The 14,694-nt window shown below is 42.7% G+C and overlaps 1 protein-coding gene across 12 annotated transcripts in view; it reads left to right on the forward strand.

Annotated features, from left to right (window-relative positions):
• Positions 1-14,694, forward strand: part of LOC106582844 (band 4.1-like protein 1) — a 102,437-nt gene that overhangs the window by 50,410 nt on the left and 37,333 nt on the right. For all 12 annotated transcript variants that reach the window (XM_014166347.2, XM_014166353.2, XM_014166355.2 and 9 more), the window contains exons 2-3: positions 10,800-10,936; positions 11,408-11,575. In XM_014166347.2, the coding sequence (XP_014021822.1) occupies positions 10,817-10,936; positions 11,408-11,575 (288 nt within the window). In that variant the 5' untranslated portion in view covers positions 10,800-10,816. The remainder of the gene's footprint in view (positions 1-10,799; positions 10,937-11,407; positions 11,576-14,694) is intronic.

A 14,694-nucleotide genomic window follows, 5' to 3' on the forward strand; every position in this document is an offset into this window, starting at 1 on the left:
GTTTGGGAGCACAACATCACCAGCCCGGGTCGCGCATTCGATATGCTGATACAATTTAGAGAGCCTTGTTTTCAGATTAGCCTTGTTAAAATCCCCAGCTACAATAAAGGATATGTGGTTTCCAGTTTACATAGAATCAAATGATGTTATTTCAGGACCGTCGACGTGTCTGCTTGGGGGGGATATACATGACTGTGATTATGATTGAAGAGAATTCTCTTGGTAGATAATGCGGTCGGCATTTGATTTTAAGGAATTCTAGGTCAGGTGAACAAAAGGACTTGAGATCCTGTATGTTGTTATGATCACACCACGTCTCATTAATCATAAGGCATACACCCCCGCCCTTCTTCTTACCAGAGAGATGTTTGTTTCTGTCGGCACGATGCGTGAAGAAGCCAGGTGGCTGTACCGACTCTGACGTATCCTGAGTGAGCCATGTTTCCGTGAAACAAAGAACGTTACAATCTCTGATGTCTATCTGGAAGGCAACCCTTGCTCGGATTTCGTCTACCTTGTTGTCAAGAGACTGGACATTGGCGAGTAGTATGCTTGGGAGCGGTGCGCGATGTGCCCGTCTATGGAGCCTGACCAGAAGACCGCTCCGTCTGCCCCTTCTGCGGCGCCGTTGTTTTGGGTTGCCGGCTGGGATCCGATCCATTGTCCTGGGTGGTGGACCAAACAGAGGATCCGCTTCGGGAAAGTCGTATTCCTGGTCGTAATGTTGGTGAGTTGACGTTGCTCTTATATCCAATAGTTCCTCCCGACTGAATGTAATAAAACCGAAGATTTCCTGTGGTAACAATGTAAGAAATAACACATAAAAAAACAAAATACTGCATTGTTTCCTAGGAACGCGAAGCGAGGCGGCCATCACTGTCGGCGCCGGGTTAGCTCTGAGATGATGAGACTTGACAGTGAGGCGTAAATAGATAGATGATATTAAAGACACACATACTGTATGTATGGCTGTTTACATTGGAATGGTATCCCCATAGATTGCTACTGCTGCACAATGGTGTGTGTGTGTGTGTGCTGCAGTGAAATAAAAATGTTGGTTTGTATTAATAACCCTATGAGGCACTTTATTTAGGAGGGAGCTGTGTTTGTGAGTGAGAGAGCTTCTTTGCAGTAATTTCTGTGATTCAGCCATGGAGGGAAAACGTATTTAGCGGTGTGGCACAGAGACTCAGCTGGATAAGACAGCCAGGGAGAATTAGTCCCTGGAGCAGAGCAAAGCAGAGAAGTCACACACACTGCCCTTTTGTCCCACAGGAGGGGATTTAATGCCTGTCGATTCCATGCGATTGTTAGTAATGAGACAGCGGAGGTTGAGATGGCATAGAGGAGGACGGATGGTCACAGGGGTCTCTTCATGCTGCTTTAAGCACGCTGCTGCATGGACAGTATGTCACTACCTTAAACCTTCAGCCTCTGTCTGTCCCTTTTGATCCTGAGAGAAGTGGTCATGTTTCTGTCTCTGTCCCCTGGTGATAATGACGGCCGCCCACCGGCCCAGTCTACCTTAGCCACGGTGCATTATGGGGATGTGATTTGTGCCATGAGGGCAGCGGGGCAGCAGGGGTCAGATGGGGATTGGATTAGATACAATCTCCACTGAGGTAGTGTGACACTGAATACAACTGGCATCAGACTGGCTCACCGTAGCCCCAGCAGGGTTGGCTCCATTGGGGATACTGCCATCTCGGATAGGCCATGTTTTTCTTGGTAGAGTGTCAGAGGCGAATGCGTCCCTGTGTCCGATGCCTGTCTAAAAGTGTATACCTTGACAGAGTGGAATTATGGGGGAAGACTAGTAGGGATAATGGGCTTTGGCATCCACCACCTCACATTCCTGCATTCATTTAAATAACCCATCCCTCTGGTATCCTGAATAACAAATGTATTGCTGTATGACTATTGATATCAATTATATATAAAGTGAAGCCAATTCAGAAAGAACTTGAGTTCTCGCCTTAGCTGACACATCAGCTAAGATTGTTACTAGCAATCTAATTGGTGCAATCCCCCCTACCTTATTTTGCGATCCATTTAAGCTAACTGGTTCTGCTCACACATCTTGCTGCTACTGCTAGTATGCATTTGCAATTTTTTCTTCCACCACCACCACCTCAGCCTCCACCTGTTAGGTTCTGTTTTCCTGCTTGGGGATTGGTATAGCTTACCGCACTCACTGCTTTTAGGAAATGTTATATATTGACGCTTTGCTTGGGCAGTGAGCTACCCTGAAGGAGCAGAGCCTATATCGCTAAGACATTCTTAAATAAACGGTTAAACATATTTCTAGTTGGTGTTTCCTTTCTGAAATGTAGTTTTATGTGACCTGTCTGTATCACACAAAGGAATTAGGATGCAATTTCTGTTGTAGGTGCAATTGATATAGCAACTGCGATATACAAAGCAATTAAAACGCAATTGAAATTGCATGCAACATCCAACCCTGTCATACATCACATTATGGCTTCATTAATGATTTGTTTATCCAAACATTTGGTAATTGCAACAGCAGCAATATAGACAAAATGCTGGCTGTACAATTTAGCTAGCTAGCCAAAATGTTACCTATTTGCCAACCATATTTTACCAAGCTAGCTAACTATCTAGCGATGAGCTAAGCTAGCTAGCAAGTGCAGTTCATGTTGGAAAATTTGGGTTGAAACTGGACAGAGAAAGGTCTGGGTTCACTTTTAAAATGAATTTTGTTGATTGCCAGACCATGTACATAAACCATGACTAGCCATGGTGTCTTGAATGTTTTATACATTTCCCATTTGGGGTCTCTTTTGTCATGGTTTGCAGCAGCACTGGCAGCTATGTTGACATGACAACTGATGAGTCATGTAAACGTTTTTCTGCTCACTGATTGGACATTGCATACAGTCAGTTGTTATATCAGTTATTCATGTTATAGTTAGCATAGCTTACTCAATATGTTTAGATAATGACTAGGGCTGTTGTGGTGACCGTATTACCACCACACTGGCAGTCGAGTCTTGACGAAGTCAAATTCCATGTGACCGTTGTGTCACGGTAATCTGCTTTTATGCACTCTGCACATGTGTTGGTAGAATGTATATGGCGCCGACAGACATGACTGCTCTGCTTCTAGCTCTTAAGCAACTTTGCAGTATTTAGTTTTTTTGTGTGTTATGTCTTACATTATTAGCCTAGAATGTTTTTTTTTTGCTTTATTACATACAGCCAGAAATAACCTTTGGATATCAGAGCAACAGTGACTATCCAGCATTAAGTCCAGAAATATGACTTTCCCAAATTGGAACCTATGTTCGTACCCCCAGGGCAATTGAACTTATCCCAGAGGCTGCTCCAAGACACCGCCGGCAGAGAAGAGGTATTCAGAGTGGACTTCTAGTCCCTCCACCGCTTCCAAGTATTTTACTTGCTTATGTTCAGTCCTTCCAGAGAGACATCAGGGACTGCAACATACTCTGTTTCCCAGAATCTTGGCTCTCTCTGAATATACTGTCCACGTCCATACAGCCAGCGGGGTTCTCAGTACATCGCGCAGACAGGAATAAAGAACTCACCGGGAAGAAGAAAGGCAGTGGTGTATGTTTCATGATGTTTCATGACAGGAACTCAAGTCCTTTTTTTTTTTTTTCACTCGACCTAGAATGTCTCACAATCAACCGTATTACCTCCCAAGATAATTCTCTTCAGTTATAGTCACAGCCATGTATTTTCCCCCTCAAGCCAATATCATGATGGACCTCAATGAACTACACTGGACTTTGTGCAAACTGGAAACCATGTATCCTGAGGGCGCATTTATTGTAGATGGGGATTTTAACAAAGCAAACTTGAGGAAAACGCTACCGAAGTTCTATCAACACATTGCCTGTAGTACTCGCGCTACAAGAACTCTCGACCATTGTTACTCTCCCTTCCGGGATGGCTACAAAGCCCTCCCGCCCTCTCTTCAGCAAATCAGATCACAACTCGATTCTGCTCCTCCCTTCCAATAGGAAGAAACTCAAACAGGAAGTACCCGTGCTAAGGTCTATTCAACGCTGGTCTGTCCATTCAGAATCCATGCTTCAAGATTGACTTTATCACACAGACTGGGAAATGTTCCGGGTTGCCTCTGAGAATAACATGACATATACATGGACACGGTGACTGAGTTCATCAGGAAATGTATAGGGGATGTTGTTCCCACTGTGACTATTAAAACCTACCCAAACCAAAAACCGTGGATAGATGGCAGCATTAGCGCAAAACAAAGTACGAACCACCGCATTTAACCAAGGTGACTGGGAATATGGTTGAATACAAACAGTGTAATTATTCCCTCAGTAATGCTATCAAACAGGCAAAACGTCAGAGACAAAGTGGGGTCGCAATTCAACGGCTCAGACACTAGCCATATGTGGCAGGGTCTACAGACGGATTAGTAAGGGAAAACCAGCCACGTCGCGGACACTGATGTCTTGCTCCCGGACAAGCTAAAGACCTTCTTCGCTCGCTTTGAGGATGGCACAGTGCCACCGATGTGGTCCACTCCCACGGACTGTGGGCTCTCATTTTCTGTGCCCAATGGGAGTAAGACATTTAAGCATGTTAACCTCTTGGGGCTATGTGGGACGCTAGCGTGCCACCCGTGGTGCACCCTATCAACAGCAGGTGCATTTCAAGAGCGGCAAATTTGAAACCAAATAAATGTCAAAATTCAAATTTTTCAAACATACAACTATCTTACACCCTTTGAAAGATAAACATCTCCTTAATCTAACCACGTTGTCCGATTTCAAAAAGGTTTTACGGCGAAAGCATAAAGTTAGATTATGTTAGGAGAGTACATTGACAATAGCTGTGTGTAATGTTTTGTCAATTCAAAGACAGGCGTCACCAAAACCATAAAACCAGCTAAAATGATGCACTAACCTTTGACAATCTCCATCAGATGACACTCCTAGGACATTATGTTAGACAATGCATGCATTTTTAGTTCTATCAAGTTCATATTTATATCCAAAAACAGCGTTTTACTATGGCGTTGATGTTCAGGAAATCATTTCCCTTCAATAACCGGCAGTCAAGTCAGCACCACAAATTAAATAATTAAAATGAGAAAACATTGGTAAAATATTATATTGTCATTTAAAGAATTATAGATTTACATCTCTTGAACGCAAAATGAACCCTAAGTCACTGTGTGTTAGATAGGCAATGACTTGAAAAGACGACAAGCATCAGATTTCCCACTTCCTGGTTGGATTTTTCTCAGCTTATGCCTGCCATGTGAGTTCTGTTATACCCACAGACATCATTCAAACAGTTTTAGAAACTTCAGAGTGTTTCTATCCAAATCTACTAATAATATGCAAATATTTGACTCTGGGCCCGAGTATTAGGCAGTTTACTCTGGGCACGCTTTTCATCTGAAATCGAAAATACTGCTCCCTATACCTTACAAAGCTAAGTTCCTGACTTATGTCTTGAGATAATTTTTCAATATATCCACATAATTTTTTTACCTCATGATGCCATCTATTTTGTGAAGTGCACCAGTCCCTCCTGCAGCAAAGCACCCCCACAACACGATGCTGCCACCCCCATTCTTCACGGTTGGGATGGTGTTCTTCGGCTTGCAAGCCTCCCCCTTTTTCCTCCAAACATAAAGATGGTCATTATGGCCAAACAGTTCTATTTTTGTTTCATCAGACCAGAGGACATTTCTCCAAAAGTACTATCTTTGTCCCCATGTTCAGTTGCAAACCGTAGTCTGGCTTTTTTATGGCGGTTTTGGAGCAGTGGCTACTTCCTTGCTGAGCGGCCTTTCAGGTTATGTTGATATAGGACTCATTTTTACTGTGGTATAGATACTTTTGTACCTGTTTCCTCCAGTATCTTCACAAGGTCCTTTGCTGTTGTTCTGGGATTGATTTGCACTTCTCGCATCAAAGTACGTTCATCTCTAGGAGACAATGTGTCTCCTTCCTGAGCGGTATGACGGCTGCGTGGTCCCATGGTGTTTATACTTGCGTACTATTGTTTGTACAGATGAACGTGCTACCTTCAGGCATTTGGAAATTGCTCCCAAGGATGAACCAGACTTGTGGAGGTCTACAATTTATTCTCTGAGGTCTTGGCTGATTTCTTTTGATTTTCCCATGATGTCAAGCAAAGGTAGGCCTTGAAATACATCCACAGGTACACCTCCAATTGACTCAAATGATGTCAATTAGCCTATCAGAACCTTCTAAAGCCATGACATAATTTTCTGGAATTTTCCAAGCTGTTTAAAGGCACAGTCAACTTAGTGTATGTAAACTTCTGACCCACTGGAATTGTGATACAGTGAATTATACGTGAAATAATCTGTCTGTAAACAATTGTTGGAAAAATGACTTGTGTCATGCATGAAGTAGATGTCCTAACCGACTTGCCAAAACTATAGTTTGTTAACAAGAAATTTGTGGAGTGGTTGAAAAACAAGTTTTAATGACCTCAACTTATGTGTATGTAAACCTCCGACCTCAACTGTATATACTGTACTCTACTGTATTTTAGTCAGTGCCACTCCGATGTTGCTCGTCCTAATATTTATATATTTCTGAATTCCATTCTTTTACTTTTAGATTTGTGTCTGTTGTGAATTGTTAGATACTACTGTACTGTTGGAGCTACGAACACAAGCATTTCCCTTCACCCGCTTTAACATCTGCTAAATATGTGTGTGTGACCAATAAAATTTGATTTGATTTAGTACCCAGCTCGTTAACAACCATTAGGTTGCTAATACCCTGGTACTCACCACTCTGACATCAATGAAAATGCAATAGAATATTACATCAAACACTGATCATCAAAACAGTATGATCCTTTTAAAACTCACCTCACTTTGATGATCATTTTGAAGAAAGAAGATCAACAACAGGTTGACAATTTGTGGAAAACATGGTCTGAATTAAAATGTTTGTTTCTTTATACAAACGCCTCATTTAAGTGATAATGCCCTAGAAGCTGGTGTTTGGCGGATATATTGGCACATGTGTTGTTAGGACCGAGACGACTAAGTCGAGGCAAACCATGCCAATATATCCTCCAAACACCGGCTTTGAGGTCATTATTACTTTTATACAACAGGTTACCCACATATTCAAATAACGATTGACATTTGTTTTGATGAAAAAGTTATTTTGATTCATTTATTCATGCTATTTCATCCTTCCACAAGATATAGACATAAATCTAGGGTTGCTAAGGCTGGTTGTTCATTCTATTGGTTCGGTTGCCAGAGACGTAACCCGGTAGTTCAGTCTTTTTGTTCTGTATCTATGGACACGACCCAGTCATTCTTTTTAAATGTTCCATTGCCATACTGGGTGGAAACATTCTTATCCCTTGCTTGCTAGCTAGTCAACTACCGCTAAATTACAGTCACGTCAAAAATCCACCAGAATAACAGCAAAGTAGCTGCATTTGCGTTTGTTTAAGGTGTTTTCTAGTGACATTTATTTGGATACATCCATAAAAAGGATGCCCTGATTTTGCCTGGCATAGAAAATGTCCTCTCTCATCAGGACGCTATTGTTCAGAGGAGCTAGCCAACACAACTAACACAATCACTTGAAACTGAAGCTAGAAAGACAACAAACTAGCTGCACTTCATTTAGTTTGACCTGTTTTCTATTAATAGTTCTTTGTATATATCCATAAAAATGATGCTGATTTATGATTTCGACTGGCTGAGAAAAGCTGCCTACCAGTCTGTCTCATCCCGATACGTTCATTAATATGGGGCAGCTGGAGATCGAATTTGAATATTGAAGGAATGTTGCAAATGTTGGACAGACAGACAGCAACGTTTATACAAATCTCCGCTGTTGAAAACTAAATGTTAGTCTAAAAGAAATGTGAGATAATGTCTAGATGCTTTTTATAGTGGAGATCAAGTTTATAAATTGCCTGGCTGGGCTGATGAGCCAGTGTGGTCCCGTGTGGCTCAGTTGGTAGAGCATGGTGTTTGCAACGCCAGGGTTGTGGGTTCGATTCCCACGGGGGACCAGTACGGGGGGAAAAAAAGGTTTGAAATGAATGCATTCACTACTGTAAGTCGCTCTGGATAAGAGTGTCTGCTAAATGACTAAAATGTTAAAAATTTGTATTGCGTAATCAGATGGAACAGAGTAAATGGGCATTTTAATGTCATAGATTTAGCTGGTGGTAAGTTGTGGAATTTAAATAATTTTTTCTTTATGAAATTGGGGAGAAAAAGGGTTAGTTTCCAATTGGTAGTTACAGTCTTGTCACATCGCTGTAACTCCCGTATGGACTCGGGAGAGGCAAAGGTCGAGAGCCGTGCGTCCTCTTAAACACAACCCAACCAATCCTCACGGCTTCTTGACACAATGCCCCCTTAGTTACTTTTCACAATGAGGGAATGTTTGGCCTTAACCTGGAAGCCAGCCCCGCCAATGTGTCAGAGGATACACTGTACACCTGGCGACCGTGTCAGCGTGCATGCGCCCGGCCCGCCACAGGAGTTGCTAGAGTGCGATGGGACAAGGACATCCCTGCCGGCCAAACCCTCCCCTATCGACGCTGGGCCAATTGTGTGCCGCCCCATAGGTCTCCCAGTCGCGGCCGGCTGCAACAGAGCCTGACTCAAACAAGGATCTCTAGTGGCACAGCTAGCGATGCGGTGCCTTAGATCACTGCACCACTCGGGAGGTGGAATGTGCTTTTATCCAATCAGCATTCAGGATTAGACCCACCCGTTGTATAAAGTCTAAAAGCCTACCACATATTAAGCACGGCAGAAAACCATTAAACGATGCTGTTGGTTCATTGATTGTGCAGGGCAGCTTACAGAATTAGCCTACAATTATAGTGAATTTGTATTTGATTTTGAATAGCTTAGTAATAGGGCATTTTTTGTATTTTCATAATTAATAAGCTGACACATGACCTTTTAGCTACAGAATATCTCACCACTGTGCGTTTCCATCTCCTGTTCTCTCTCCTTCATCCCTTTCTCCATTACGCAGAGAGAGGGGCTCTCAACAGTTTCATGAAATATGTTTTGCTGTGAAAACATGTTGCTATCGATGTTTCCAAACAGATTTCACTTGGTTTGGCTGCAGGAACAGGGTTGGATAACCCATGGCATACAGAGTTTGGGTGGAATATCACCTGTCGCGCTGGGAGAAGCTGCATGCTCCTCAAACAGTTGTTGATGGATGGAGTGAAAAATAAGTGCATTATTAACCCAGACATTCCCATATGCAATCCCGTGTGAAGCAGAGTTTTGATGGTTGCCACTAATAAGAGGGGGATCCCAGCTGCTACTATATTTATTTCTCAGCTGCTAATATTAATCACAGCTCAGCATGATTGAAATCAAACGGGAAAGCGGCCTCCATTCGCTATTCGAGTGCATACGGATTACATTTATTTTTTTCCCCCTGACTCTGTTCCTGCCCATTTTGATTATGGGCCATTCTAAATCAAAACTAATTTTACATATTAGTTAAGACAAGATTAAATTGAGAATAGTCTGATGGGTGAAAATATGATCACTTGATGAGAGAACAGCGTGTGCAGCCATAGGCAAGGAACGGAGCGCAAGCTTGTTTTTGCGGTTTTTTGGTTCAAATCATCAATAGCCTATAGTTGCATCACGCAGCCCATATACATTTTGATTTCTTAGACATTCTAAGGTTTGTATCATTCGCAACTGAAGTTGCCAAATACATCTACCCTATAGGACCTGTTTCAAATGATCACTTTTACACTCAAAATATCCTTTCTATTTTATTAAATAATTGCACAGGACTTAAGCATATCTTGTCTGCTAAATGAACTAGCATACAGCCCATGGCATTTCACATAGTCAGATCACATATAGTAAGCCTGTTCTGTTAACCTGAAATACATTTTCATCATATCATAGTGTTTCTTTAGACCTGCCTAAAAAAAAAAAAGATTTATTGTGATGGTGTATATTAAATTGATTTATTTGACTTTTGAAATGTAGATGTTCCAAAGGTGCGCATCAGCAGCTGGTATGCGTGGAGGCCTGGAGATGCTAAACGTGTTTATGTTAATAAACGGTCAGTTACCGTGAGACCGGCAGTCATTTTGTATGACAAGCTGACAAAATGTCATGACGCCACAGCCCTAGTAATGACCACTACCATTAGTCTTTAGTGAGGATACCTCACTGTTTAATTCTACACGCTCACAATCATAACTCTATTGAAGTTACCAGCGGCTCCTAGAGTTAACAACATTCAGTCCACAATCTTGCATGCAGCTAAATTAATTACAGGACTTTCTCTGTGATTGCATCGTCTCAACTGCTGAAGCACTGCTTGCCTAAATGGAAGACGATTACCTGAATGAGAGATGTCTTAAATGAAGTGAATGTCCTTGATGACAAGGTGGTTTTTAGCAGCCAGTCACCACAGGAAGCAGAACGATGGTGGCGGTCTGCAGCACAGTTTATCTGTTACAGCCTCTGTTTGCTGTATATGGCTCTGGAGGCCAGAGAATAATGGAGGCCAGAGAATAACTGCTACCACTAAAGAGCTGCATCACATTAACCTATGGCATTTTGAAATGTAATTTTGCGATGTCATACCTTGCCATTGCTGCTGCCTGAGAAATACCCAGTTGGTACAGGCACCTACTTGCATACTGTTTGGAAAACTCTCTTTTTGTGTCATGCAGGTCACTTTGCTTTTGTTTTAAGAATTAAACTAAGAATTAAACTATAATGTATTTTTTGTGTGTTTTTTTTTTTTTTTTAGGTTAAGGAGAGGTTGCTATGCCAACAGAGCCTGGCCCTGAGTCAGAGGTGAAGAACGCAGCAGAAGTGTCCTCCCAGCAGAAGGGGGCAGCAGCAGGCATGCAGGACTCTGCTTCAGACGGCAAGATGGCTAAACAGGTACGTAGGAGAGCACAGGAAGTTCAATCTACAGTATAATTAGGGCCTTGTGTTTTTTGTGGTGAGATCACGTGTAATCTTCGTCCTACATCAACCGTTGACAGACATTTACACACATTCAGTGATGTCATAATTATAATGTAAACTATCAAAATAAAGAAAGTCGCACACTCCATATATAAACTCCCAGCAATTTAATGGGTATTTACCAACGTTTCGGCATCACCCTGAGGAAGGCACAGTGATGCCGAAACGTTGATAAATACCCATTCAATTGCTGGGAGTTTATATATGGAGTGTGCGACTTTCTTTATTTTGATAGTTTATAGTTTATTCGCCGTTAGTCAGCACCTCCACACAAACAAATTTTTCTTGGTGTGTGCCAGCTCATGTTTTTTAAAGTCATAATTATAATGGACATCATTAATTTACTTCAAATTTCACCTGTGACTATATAACGTCCCTCTGTAGGACCAGGACTCCAAACTAATCGACGACCACAGGGAAACAGACGACGTGTCAGAGAAGACCACCCCATGCAAGACCCCCAAGTCCCCTCAGAAGACTTCCAAACGGCCAAAGACTGTTCCCTTCAAGGTCACCCTACTGGACACCTCTGACTATGAGGCGGGGATTGAGGTAAGGAATCTCCCCCCAGAGGAGTGCTATGTTTTACTATTGCAGGCCACATTTCCAAGTCCTGGAAGGAACAAGGCAAAATATGTTTGTGTGGTTTTACCAGCAGATGCAACTAGTTTCTTTACTTTCGGACGTTATGTCTTTGTTGTGATTATGTTATAGAGCTGCAGAGTGCAGATAAAGCCGGCATAAAGCAGATGACAGACAGGGTGTCATGTTGGGAGCTCTCCGTGGGGCAAGGGTAATGCAAGGTTATACCATTCTCTGCCACAGACACACATTCCAATCATTAGGATTAGTGACACAGAGAATATAGTGAAGGAAAAGCAGGCTCTCTCGCTTACAATGGCTGTTATTACAGCTCCATCACCAAAAAAGACGTCTTCATGCTGGTAGAGAATGGTCACTGTAGTCAGGATCCTCTCCCTGGCTAATCTGTACCAGCCTACCTTTTAGCAATGCAGATGTATTTACATACACTAGTGTTACTTTCAATTGTATTTGGTTGCACAAAAACAGTCCACGAGAAGCCGGATGTTAAATACAATTCCATTTCAACTTACTGTGCCGGTGGGCAGGACGGTTGGTCATTATGACGAGGGGGGGGATTAGAGACAAAATCGTATTATTTAAAAATACTTTTCAAACGTGGGCCTGTTGTAGACCCACTTCCCCTCTGCTTATCCCATCTCCAAATAAAAGTCCCCCCCCCAAGTTATAATACGATCGTTTCGATATTTTGTCTCAAATTCCTCCTGTATAGTCCGACATGAGGTAAGCAGAGACGAAGTGGGTCTACAACAGACCCATGTTTGAAAAGTCTATTTTATAATACGATTGTTTAGATGTTTTGTCTCAAATGACCCCCTTCATAAAGACCAACCGTCCTGCCCAAGTAAGTTGAAACGCAATTGTATTTAACTTCCCACGGACTGTTTTTGTGCAACCAAATACAACTGAAAGCAATGCTAGTGCATGTAGAAATGAAAGCACCTAGTGTCAGCCAGGAAGACAGGCTTTGCCACGCCCCACTGCCCTCTCTTCCCTCTTCCATGGCCCCTCCTAGACATAAATATACAACATGGCAGAGCAGAAATACTGGACACTTTGAGGGTCAGAGGATATTTCCCTTTTTGCCACATAAAATCCCTCAACAAAACCCAGTGACAGAACAAATGGAAATCTATGCTCGTTACATTGCGACAAAGGTGCAGTCAAGGAGAAAATAGAATATTGCGTTATCGTGAGCTGCCCTTATAATACTTCATTTAATGCTAAGGTGTGTGCGTTTGTGTGATGTAAGAATCTCAAGAACATTAGCCTCGCTTTCCACCAACCTTTCTCAAAAGAAGAAATAGCAAAAATAGTCAAACAAATACTCTCAAGCCACTCTCAAACCTTTTGTTGCTCTCAACACTGGAAATAAAACTCCACATTATGATTACCAAAGCCTTTATGCAATGAATTGTCCTTTGCTTCCCTTTGTACTTACATTCATTACTACAGAATGATGTACATATCGACCCCCCATTTTACTCTTCATATTGACATAACAAGCTGCTGCAGTACAGTGTTTATCCAAACCCCTTACCTCACTCCCGGCTTGCCTCCGACCCCCTTCCGGTGTTTAATTGGTGGGTTGGAATGTCAAGCCAGTCCTATCAAACCTCCTCCATGCTCCAGGAGTTGATAATAATAGCGTTGAGGGAAGGCAGGCACCACTCTGACAATTCTCACTGGAGGAGGTGCCCCATCCAAGGGTTAATTAGCCCGTCTCGTCATGACTGCTTGGCTCTGGCTCCCCAGGGGCTGCAGGGGGAGAGGGGGCCGCACCCTCCCATACTTCCCTCACCCCTTCCTTCAGCTCACTAGGGCATACTCTATCAGGCCATGCATGGATGAGCTGCACTGTGTTGTTGTGCAGAATGGTGCTATTGTTGGCGCCATATGTTTTATAGAATACTTTGTGACTCTGACAATGAGTTTGTTTGTACTCTTTGCCAATACTTAAGTGTGTTACTTTCTCCTGTGTTTCTTTTGTGGGAAAACACTTGTGAGGAAGTTGTCAAGGTGGAGTTGAAGTAATTACACCGTGAAAGAGAGTATCCATGGACAAACACCTCAGTGTCTTAGTCACCGGCGTATTAAGATCAGACCCTACAACCACGTCTATGTCTTCTCTCTACAACCTTGCCATGGGGACGGTGTTGAATGAGATGGGGAGAGTTCATAAGTGCTTCCAGAGTATTATCCCACCATCTTTTCAACCATAATGAGCCAAAGACACACTCCCAGGAAAAGTAATAAATACTGAATACTAAAACTCCTCCTAGCTCTGGCCTTGAGATATTAAGGAACCAAAAACGAGAGGGATGGAGCACACATCTGCATCTGTTTCCCTGGCAACGGTTTGCTCTGTCTCCCTGTCACCGCGGAAACCAGGCTCCAGGGAAAGCGCCGAGCCGCACAGACGCTTACTACCAGGGGAGCAGGACGCACAGCTCACACACACAGCTCACTAGCTACGTACTCCAGGGAAAAGTGTGTGTGTGTGCGCGTGAGTGCTTGTGTGCGTGTATTCAGCAGCACCTTCCACCCATAGTCTGGACTCTGGGATTGAAAGACCGGGGCACCATGTTACTCTGATGGAGTCAGAGTAATGTTATTTTTTTTTATGTGTGAATGTCTTCTTGAATTTACACAATAGTTTTCCCCCTCTATTTGTTAAAGTTACATCAATGTACTGCATATCATCGCTAGAATGATTTGCTAAAGTGCCATCCTATCAGTTGTCTCTCTCCTTTTGACATCTGAGTAGCTTTGATAACTACATTTCCACACTTCTTCAGTCTGTCCTTCACAGGAATGTGACAAGAAGATGAACCATTTGGATAGGGTTGAGTGGCATTGGATATTGCACTGTTTGCAATATCATGCAGAAAGCAATCTTCCTACAATTCAGTGTTAATTTTCCCTGTCAAGTATTTGATCAATTCTGACTGTAACACAGCACTCAAGGGCAGAGCTGTTCTAGCCTGTAGACAGCAACAGATAGCAACTGGTGTCAAGATGGCTTCCCTATCTGGTTGGGGAGAGAGACACATTTTGTTGCGTTGATT

The sequence above is a fragment of the Salmo salar genome, chromosome ssa22, assembly GCF_905237065.1.
Source record: "Salmo salar chromosome ssa22, Ssal_v3.1, whole genome shotgun sequence".
Taxonomy (NCBI): Eukaryota; Metazoa; Chordata; class Actinopteri; order Salmoniformes; family Salmonidae; genus Salmo; species Salmo salar.